Genomic DNA, 10355 nt, shown 5'->3' on the forward strand with positions numbered 1-10355 from the left:
TAATCTCAAATTTTAAGGGCAATTAATGATTAAACGTCATTAATCTAATAAAAAAAGAATAAGGATCAAACAAATTTATTTTATTTTTTTTTCAAAGGGGGGTGCGACCGGGCGGTTAAAAACTGTCGCGGGGGCACCCCTGTTTTTTTTCAAAACAGTAGGCTAAGCTCCAGGCTCCGCGCGGGCGCATTCTGGGCAGAAACCTGCTCTGTTCTTTTGTCAGCAACTTGATCCCTTTCTTTCCATTCCAATCCATCAAATTCAAGTCTAGAACATGATATATAAGATCCAAATCATGCATCTAAACAAAAACAAGGTCTCAAGCATCTATACATGCATTTGTTACATCGAACAAGTCTCTAAATAACGATGAACAACATAAACTATCTCAAGTTCATACATGCATTTGAAAACCAACAAGTTCTAAGGATTTATGCTTCTAGATCTTAAGACTTCATCTATAATTTGAGTCCTTATGTGCTAGACTCTCTCCCAGCTGTCAATAACGTCGTTGATTAGCTTCTGTCCTCTCTGTTGTCATGCACACATACAAAACAAGACAACAGCCGAATAAACTTCGGTGAGAAATCATTCTCAGTATAGTCAACATATAAATGCGTTAAATAAATTCATATCAACTCTAAACATGTCAACTCAAGAATAGAGTAAACATAACGCATATATCGACTCAAACTTCAAATCAAGACTTCAATTTATATAGCGCGCTTATCTCAAGAATTGATTCTTATCACTTCATTGCCATCAAGATTCGTAACCGATCTTGACATGGATATCCATCTATCGTAGCCATTCCGGGCTAAATAATAAGGTTAACCGCAACCTTGGCATAGAATCAATTCAATATACAATCATATCAAAAGCAATAAAGATCCACTACCTGTGATGGATGGACAAGAACATAAGTTCTACCTCAAGAACAAATATTTAAACAAATATGTGATTTGTTCGGATAACTCAAGAATCATCATTCTCGAGTATCGAATCTCTGACTCTCGATGTCATCTTATACCATTCATTCTCGAGTTTGTCATGTTCCACATCTGGATAGGAAGTACAACAACTCCTACAAAAATCTGATCATTCAAACATCAATCAATCTTCAATCAAATTCACTTCAATCTTGATCACTTCTTCTTCGATTTCAAGTTGAGGTTCTTGAGTCAATAGTCTCCTATTAAACTCTGAAACATATAATCAAAACATGCATATCAAACTTCATTCTATACAATCATTTCAGAATCGAGTCAAAATCATCAATATAAACTCAATCAACATCATTTCAAACTTCAACTTATTCTTATTCGGTACAACTCGGAGTCGTGAATCGTTAGTATTCGAAACTCAACTGAAATCGAGAAATAAAAATGCCATAACATTCATAACATCTAAACAACTATCTCAACTCAGTTATAGGCTATCAAAACGATGTCAAAACATCAACCGGCGGCATAGTGATTGAAAATCAGAAACCGACTCGGTATCGAATTCATTATTAACTTCTTATCAACTTCTAATTACTTCATATCATTCATACTCCTCATATCAAAAGCTATAATATTTTGCTAACAAGTCAAAAACATGCTGGAATCATGATGGAATACATTTAATATGAACTCATCAATCCGGTTTCGATATAGAATCGCATATACGTTGAAGAACATAATCATAAACTCAAACGTACTGATTATGCCAAATACTGATTTTGAAACCTAACTCAAACATCATAATACTTACACAATATTGAAGCCTTCATTGCAAGGATTTCAAAACATCTTTCGGAATTAAAATCGGACGAGCGGATCAAAAATTACGGGGTTTCGAACAAATCGAATTCAAAAGAAAATGAGGAGAAGCTCGGCTCATGTTCTCAATTCTTAATTCCTTAAAATTATGCATGTGTACATGCTGATAATCTGATTAAAAATCAAATATGTATTGCATAATTGCAATTTAGTCCCTCAAGTCTTCATTAATTGCAATTCAATCATCGGCCTTTTTTTAATTCAATTTCAATCCTAAATAATTTAAGAATATTAGAATTTAAATAAAAACTATAAATATTCTCAAATTAAATAGACTCTGATTAAAATTAAATAAATTTGATTAATTAAATAATCCTAACCTTTTGCACTTTAGTCCTTCAAATTTCGATATTTGCAAATCAGTCCCTGATCGGGTTGTATCTTCAAAATTCATCTTCTTTAATTCTCGAAACATGGAATTTAATCTTAAATTCCATAAATATTCAAATTGAATATTTATTCTTTTAAGTTAAGAATTCTCGTAATTTAATTCTCAAAATCCGTAAATTCTCAAATTAAATATTTTCGGCTCGGAAATTAAATCTATAATTTCCATAAATTCTCAAATCAATATTAGCCCATAATATGGAATTAAATTCTCAAATCCCATAATTAATAATTTAATATTTTTGGGCCTTAATTCCTCCCCTCTAAGAAATGATTTCGTCCTCGAAATCGTAATCAATCCAAATATCAAGTCTGATAGACTGAATGATTATCTGAAGTTATTCTTACTTCAATCATTCAATTATAATCTTCGTATCTCATCTCTTCATCTTTTATCAAATTATTTCTACGAATTTGTTTCTATTTTCGGGTATTTTAATTAACCGATAAGAATTCTTTCTGAGTGGTTTCTTTCCTCAATCAAGGATCTGTCGAATAATCGACTTAACTCAGAATCTTTTCAATATCTATCTCATCGTTTACCTGACTAGCATAGTTTGCAGGCTATTGCGTTAGTACGGGGATTTATCCAGAACGCACCTAAAGGTAGCGGCTGCGGGTTCCACGTCACAAAAAAAAATTCAACAACAAACGTTTTATTTAAGAAATTTTTTCAAAATTCATAAAATAATTTGTTTGTTTTATAAATTATATGATATAATTCATATTTCGATTATTCGTTCAAATGTTCATTCTTACTATTTTTATCATTAATTGTATAAAATAATATCACGTGCATCGCACGACATATTTTTGTTTAAAGAATCTTTGCCGTTTTAAAAAGTATTTTTTTAACATTATTCTTATTACTTATTGTAAAATTAAATTTTTTTATATTTTAATTTATTGTCAATATTTTCATTTGATCCAATTTATTTATGTTATACACAAGTTATAATCTGTGCATCGCACAGGTGAAATACTAGTTTAGTGATAATAGCTAAGTTATTAGTTATTACTCTACTCATATTTCTATTAAAATAATATTTTTTCATAAATAACTCAAATAAAAAGTATGTTCCACAAAATTAAATCGTGAACCGTCTAACAAAAATTTTTACGTACATTTTATCAAAATGTAAACCTTTACAAAAAACATCACCTTATATGCTAGCAAGGACTGTCTAATAGTGGGGGAAGAATTATTCTCTCACCCTCTTTTTGTTATCAATGTAACTTTATCATTCATTTGACGCAATGAAATTTGCTTCCAATTCAAAATTACAATTAGAAAAAACATATAGAATCAAAATGACCGTTTTCCGTCTCGATCAAGAAAAGGGTCCCAAAGCCCCAACGAAGTATTCAAGTTGGTGAAGCAGGTGAACTGTTGGCAAGAGGTCAGGAGTTCGATTCCCCTGCCAACAGTTTCTTGGGCTAGCTTGTCACACAGGGTTTGCCCAGTGTGGTTTACCTGACTAGCGTAGTTTGCAGGCTATTGCGTTGGTCCAAGGGTTTACCCATAGCGCACCTAAAGATAGCGACTACGGATTCCCACATAAAAAAAACAAAATAAAAAAAAAAAAAAGGGTCCAAGATTCAATCTCACCACAAAATTATTGCACAAAACGAGCATAATTTGTCAATGGTTGTATCCAAATTCCAAGGTCTCACCGACTCTCACCTTATCCTACCTTCCACCATCCAACACTGCCCACACGCCAAGATCTCCCTTCCATCCCATAATAGAAAACAAACTAAAGACTGCTCCAAACAAATCGTGCTTAATTTTTTGCAGAAATGGCAACAATGAACGCTACTATTTTGGCATGCAACTATGCCATCTCAGGCGCTGAGATGAACTCCAAGCCCACCTCATCGCCCTCCTTCGCAACCCCGGCTCTAAAATTGCCTGTGATCAGAGCCCAACATGCAAGAGTACCGGAGTCTAACGACTCTGGTAGAAGAGCGGCCATTCTTGGCATAGGCGCCGCCTTTTTCGCCGCCGCTATCTCCACCTCCTCAGCCAATGCAGAAGTAATCGAGGAGTATTTGGAGAAGAGCAAGGCCAACAAGGTTAGTCGAAAGATGATTGAAAACAACAACATTCACGTGTAAAACTTATCAAGAAATGGGATTTAAGACACTGCTAACGCATAGATAGTGCACTGAAAAACTTCTTGATGGATTTAGGAGTTGAATGACAAGAGGAGGCTGGCTACCAGTGGGGCTAACTTTGCGCGAGCCTACACGGTCCAATTCGGAACATGCAAGTTCCCTGAGAACTTCACTGGCTGCCAGGATCTTGCAAAGCAAAAGGTTTGATCTTTCATGCATGATTATCTAGTCCTGCGGTGAATAAAGGTCGGGGCTTTTGCTGATTATTTGGTTTCTTTAATGCAGAAAGTGCCATATTTATCCGATGATTTAGAGTTGGAATGTGAAGGGAAAGATAAATACAAGTGCGGATCAAATGTGTTCTGGAAATGGTGATCAAGTGTGAAGTTCCTCGTACCTTTTTCTACATAATGTATCCACTTTTTCTGTTGAAGAAATATCATTCTTGATTCTTGATCATTCCTGCTGGAATTTCATGTGATTTTGTGTTTCTTTTGTGAATGAGTTGATGGAGTGTAAACGTCCGGAACCATGTTTCTGTACAGAAGTTGGAATTTATAATGTGTAAATCCCATTTTGAATAATGCATAGAATCAAATAACTATATCGTCTGTACAAATGTATAAGATCCCCACTCTACTGCAAATCTATTTTTCCTCCAGCGGCCGTCAAGAACTCCGTATTTTACCCTCTCTATGGTCATAATCATATACCACTTACTTGTAAAATTGATACTACAAATCAAAATTGGTAAAATAAAACACTCAACACTATGAACACCGAGGCGAGGAGCCGTTTTTCAGCAGCTCCAAACATGGCATCGGGGTGACCCCTTCACTAAAACCCGAAACAAATTCACAGCTCCATTTCATTGATGGTAGCAATCCGAGTATGCTGACATTTTTCATGCAAATATCAGTGAACAACGTCCCTTGGATACCATCGAGTTTGGGAGCTTTTCTTGAGTCCAAACTAACCACATCACTTATAGTGATCCCTCTCACTTCAGGCAATGCCTCGCGGTCCCATTTTTCGTCGGGATGGTCATTGGCACCTCTGCTAAACCGTATGGGTACCTTAACCCTCTCCATTTTTATGTTTCTAATAGTGATATTCCTGATGTATCCTCCTCTCCCCTTATCAGTTTTGATCCTCACCCCTGCTGCTGAATCTCTAACAATCATATCTTCCACTAAAACGTCGCTAATTCCTCCGGAAATTTCACTACCGATGCCAACACCTGAGCATGTTGGAGTCGTGCCTGAAATTCGTCTTATGGTTATGTTTACACTTGGTTTTGCCATGTTTATACCATATTGGTCCCAGCCACTCTTTACTGCTACAAGGTCATCGCCGCTTTCAATGTAACAATCTTCGATACAAACATTCGTGCTTGAATCTGTCAATAACTCAATCTAAGATATATTTTCCTGTTTATGTGTTGTTGGATTTTGTTTTGACTTTTGATCAAGGAATCTTAAATTTTAAGGTTTGAAGTACCTGGATCAATACCATCGGTATTCGGGGCATTAAGAGGAGCCAATATTGTCATGTTTCTGATCACCACATTGCTGCAAAGAAGCACACCAAGATGATGAAAGATTAGGCATACCATTTCATCCATTTTTGTTCTGTGGGGGAAGTATAAGAAAAACATGTTTTATTTCTTTTATCCAACCAAATTCATTAAACCATTTACACTTTTTAAATTTCCTGTCGAAGAAATTCTTTATCACTTAGGAAATATTTAAAATAGGTTTTCTTTTGTATTGAAGCACTTCAAGAAAGACAGATTCTCAAGATTTCTACACTGAGAGTTGATTCCTTCTATCTTTTCTTCTACCTTGGTTGGGCAAATAATACAACACTAAGGACACAGCTGTGTTGCTATTGTTTAATATGGTGACATTAGTTGCTTTAGCATTTGTCTTTTTTGTTTTTGCCTTAAAATATTAAACATGCCTGAGTACTGACAAAGGAATATGACTCACATATACCTTTCAAGTTTCATTATTCTAAGTTCAAAATTTCATCATACTTATCTGTACCATATCATGTCACATCAAGAAATCAAGAATATTTCTGATAAAAAAAAAGGGCAAGAAATCAACAAATTCTTGTGTCAGAGACAGTAAACTGAACCTGCAATACACAGGGTGAATGGTCCAAAATGGAGAATTGAGGAATGTTAAATTGGAAATGAGGACATTGGTTGAGTTAATGAGTTCAAGAAGATGGCCTCTTGTGTGATCAAGAGTCTTGTTCCACCACATATCCCACCACATCTTCCCTTGACCATCTATGCTTCCATTGCTCCCTGCAAATGAAACCGAACACGATCATTCGTCGATCTTTTCCCTATGATCTAGTGCATTTGTATGCAAAGGGACTTCATTTTTTTTTTTTAGAAAAATGCTCCTGGATGGTTTAAATTATCATGGTTGGCTGTGTTTGTAGCTAGCTTTTTCATTACACAAACAAAAAATAATATTTATAATAATCGTATTCAAATGTCTTTGAATTATAATATATTATGCTGTGGTAATGTACAATTAGCAACCAGTCAACCACTGGATCAATTAATGTGGTCAACTGATAAAATCATAAACAAAACAAAGATGCATCCAGAAGTAACACAAAACAAAGTCAACTTCACAGATCATTACTTACAAATCCAAGAAATCATGAGGCGCATGCGATAATAATTGCACCGTCCACCTGATTTTTTTTTTTAAAAAAAAATTATATATTCATTTTTATGAAATCGATATTACTCACTCCTTTATTTATCCAGTAAAAACGTAAACTTTATTTTCCAATTGCATTTTTTTTTAGTTGCATCTTTACGACTTTGAATTGAATACTTAAGTGTCACCTGGTTTAATCATTAACTGAATATATAATAGGGAAAAAAACCTTTCAAAAAATATATATAATGGGTAATCATTCATTCAAATACTTTTAATTATAGTCATCATTTCAAAATATCTCTCTATAATTTTTTTTTAAATGAACAAATGAATAGTACCTGTAATCACAACATTAGACAGAGCATTTCCATGAATGAGGCTAATATGTCTCCCACCAGGCCTCTCTCTTCCTCTTCCATATGAAGGCAAAGGCTCTATGATAGGCCATTCTTCTGTATCCTATTACCAAATTACATCCTATCAAATTTCACTAATCAACAAAATCGTTGGGATACAATAATTAATTTTTATTCGCAAGACGATTCAAACATGATACTTAAAGTTAAAACTGTTACAACCAGCTATAGTTTTTCTCGAGTAAAATCGTAAACTCGTTGAACATATATAATTTGTTCAATCACACAATATACCTGAGATCCCAAAATAACAGCTCCATCTTCAAGAAACAGAGTGAAATTACTGGTGAGATTGAAACTTCCGGTGACCCAGCGCCCCCTCGGGACGTTCAGCTGGGCCCCGCCCCGCCCCTTGGACATCTCCAAGTACTCCACCGCCCGCCTGAACGCCGCCGTGTTGGAGGTCCTCCCATCCCCCACGCCACCAAACTCCGATATCGATTTCACCACCGTCCTCCGCGGCAGCGCCGCCGGAGAGAAGAACCCAGAACAACTGCCGGGTCCCGGATGCCCCTTCCGATCCGAACCGGTGTCGGGTTGTTTCACGATGGGATTTCTGGCCACTTGGAGGCTTAGAATCGCAGCGGTGGTGAATATGACGAGCAATACGAATACGAGAGAAGGTTTCCGGGTGGCGGTGTTGAATATGGGCTTCTCACACTCTTGGAACACGCGTTTGAATAGGAGCATGATCGGAGACCGATTTCGCGATCTTTTCGGCCTATGTTTCCGCTCCGTGTAATCATATACAGCGAGTGAATCGAATCTGGGTATTGATTTTATTGGTCGGCTGCCCAAAAAAAAGAATTTTCTGAAAAGGAGAAAAAAGTTTGATTTATTTTATGATCGTGTTTAATATTCATGCATAACAGACAGATTGAGAGCAAGAAGTGCATGAGGGATTCTGGAAAATGGTGGAAGGAGATGAATCAGAGAGAGATTCTTGTTGAGTTTTTGTGGGAACCCAACATTTTTTTGGTGAAATTACGTGTAAACTCGGAAGATTTGGAGGAATAAATAAATAGAAATTGAAATCGTTTTGTCTTTTTGGTTATATGATATGATATGTATGAATGTGGAAATGGAAAGTTCTTTGGCCTTGAGAAAGTTGAAGAACGGCATTATCCTAATTGTCCCGTGTGGGAGAAAAGATCCTCTGTGGCCGACTCCCCTGTCCACCTTTTTGCACAAAGAAAATTCATATGTTGTGTGATTTATTTATTTGCAAATTTATGTTGTTTTTAAATTTTTGGTATTTATAAGATCAAATTATTTTGACGCATAAAATTTTAAAATAAAATAAAATCAATCTGCAAGTGTTAGTAATAGTTGGTTAGAGGATAATTTATATTCACTTCACCTGTACTTTTATGTATTTGATAGTCATTTTCTTTTGATGTGAGAATGCATATAACTAGTTGATTATGAGAGTAATATTGATGATTTTAGTTAGTTTTTTTCTACATTTAATGGAGATATGAATTTTCATTAAACTTATTTTTAGATAGAGCCGTCAATTTGGGTTAAACCCGTCGGACCGACCCGGCCCGCCACACAATTTAAGTGGGTTGAGTTGACATTTCTTCAACCCAACAAAAGATGGGTCTAGATGGGCCAACCCACCAAGGCCCGCGGACTTGGAAAATTAATAATTTATTTTTATTTTATTATGATATATATTTTTTAATAAAAGTTATGAATTTTTTTTTGTATTAATTACTGTATATAAAATTTACACCCATGAAATCAATAATTTAAATTTTTATTAATATATTTCTATTAATATTTATTTATGAAATGATATTATAATTAATTATAATTTTATTTATTTATTTTTATTTATCGTGAGCCAACCCGCGGGCCGGCCCGCCTAACCCGCAACCCACCTTGGGTTGGGTTGGGTTGAGGATTTTCGGCCCGCCAGGATGGTGGGTCGGTCCACCATCGACCCGCCAAAAGGTGAGTTTTTGGTGGGCCGGCCCGTCCTGCTATGGATTGGCCCGTTTGACAGCTTTATTTTTAGAGATAAAGTAATGAATTAGTCATATTAGTCAATTTGTAGTGTAAAGATTAAAGTTAGAGTGTAATTAACAACAAAATAAAAAAAAACGAAAACTCGAATGAAATTGTCTCACAAGCTAATTTTGTGAAATCGGTTTACTTCTCAACCCGACTAATGGAAAAAATATGTTTTTTATATTAAAAATATTGCTTTAGATTCTATGAACCTGTCTCGTAGAAACGTGCTACGAAAGAATAATATGCATCTTATTCAGATTATATATATATATACATTTATTAATGGTATCATTTGTTATACTAGGGATTTTGAGAAAGTACTAATTAAGTACAAAATTTTGAACTCGGATTTTGAAATATTAAATTGAAGATAAATTATTTTGTAAAAAAAAAAATTATTGATCCTACAGTATTATTGTAAATTACACAAAAACTGAAATTCATTTTTTTAATTAGTCACAAAATATTTTAACATGTAGACAGCATTTTAATTTTGAAAGAGATTCAACGATAATTACGATAACCATGAATTTGGCCCCACATGCGATTAATAGCTATTATTATCATAACTTGTATTTTATTTTATTAAAACCACGTATCTTTTACAAGTTAACTTTATTAGATCGATCTTCAAATCCATTTGATATATTAAAATAATATTTTTATATTAAAAATATTATTTTTTATTTTAAGTGTGAACAAGATCAATCTGTCTCACGTATTGTACATGAGATATACTATATTGTATCATAAACAATCTTATTTCTTGATGCTCGCCTTATGTTAGATTTTTTATTAACTAATAATGCTAACATGACTTATTTAGTTTGTGTGATATGAAATAAAGAATATATATAATTGAAATAATAAATTGAATTAATTTTTTATTAACTAGTAATGCT

At 34.4% G+C, this 10355-nt stretch overlaps 2 protein-coding genes across 2 annotated transcripts; one reads left to right on the top strand and one right to left on the bottom strand.

Moving 5' to 3' along the window:
• The first annotated feature begins 1761 nt into the window (after positions 1–1761).
• Positions 1762–4847, top strand: LOC140880309 (photosystem I reaction center subunit N, chloroplastic-like). Its single transcript, XM_073284638.1, has 3 exons — positions 1762–4286; positions 4404–4529; positions 4614–4847. Exons 1-3 carry the CDS (start codon positions 4011–4013, stop codon positions 4701–4703), a joined length of 492 nt encoding a protein of 163 aa, XP_073140739.1. The 5' UTR covers positions 1762–4010; the 3' UTR covers positions 4704–4847.
• A 32-nt stretch (positions 4848–4879) lies between these two features.
• On the bottom strand, positions 4880–8487 carry LOC140880308 (probable polygalacturonase). The gene is made up of 5 exons (XM_073284637.1): positions 7669–8487; positions 7357–7477; positions 6471–6645; positions 5829–5899; positions 4880–5727 (listed from the first exon to the last, which is right to left on the bottom strand). The coding sequence occupies exons 1-5, from the start codon at positions 8122–8124 to the stop codon at positions 5099–5101; spliced, it is 1452 nt and encodes a 483-aa protein (XP_073140738.1). The 5' UTR covers positions 8125–8487; the 3' UTR covers positions 4880–5098.
• Positions 8488–10355: the final 1868 nt, after the last annotated feature.

Source organism: Henckelia pumila, chromosome 2 (assembly GCF_033568475.1).
Source record: "Henckelia pumila isolate YLH828 chromosome 2, ASM3356847v2, whole genome shotgun sequence".
Lineage (NCBI taxonomy): Eukaryota > Viridiplantae > Streptophyta > Magnoliopsida > Lamiales > Gesneriaceae > Henckelia > Henckelia pumila.

Bases quoted from the DNA above. Each gene is read 5' to 3' on its own strand.
- LOC140880308 (XM_073284637.1), bottom strand. From the start codon at position 8,124: ATGCTCCTATTCAAACGCGTGTTCCAAGAGTGTGAGAAGCCCATATTC. The intron at 7,478-7,668 runs GTATATTGTGTG...ATTTGGTAATAG, and splicing joins CTGTTATTTTGGGATCTCAG to GATACAGAAGAATGGCCTAT. The intron at 6,646-7,356 runs GTACTATTCATT...TTTCATTTGCAG, and splicing joins GTCTAATGTTGTGATTACAG to GGAGCAATGGAAGCATAGAT.
- LOC140880309 (XM_073284638.1), top strand. From the start codon at position 4,011: ATGGCAACAATGAACGCTACTATTTTGGCATGCAACTATGCCATCTCA. The intron at 4,287-4,403 runs GTTAGTCGAAAG...TGATGGATTTAG, and splicing joins AGAAGAGCAAGGCCAACAAG to GAGTTGAATGACAAGAGGAG. The intron at 4,530-4,613 runs GTTTGATCTTTC...TCTTTAATGCAG, and splicing joins AGGATCTTGCAAAGCAAAAG to AAAGTGCCATATTTATCCGA.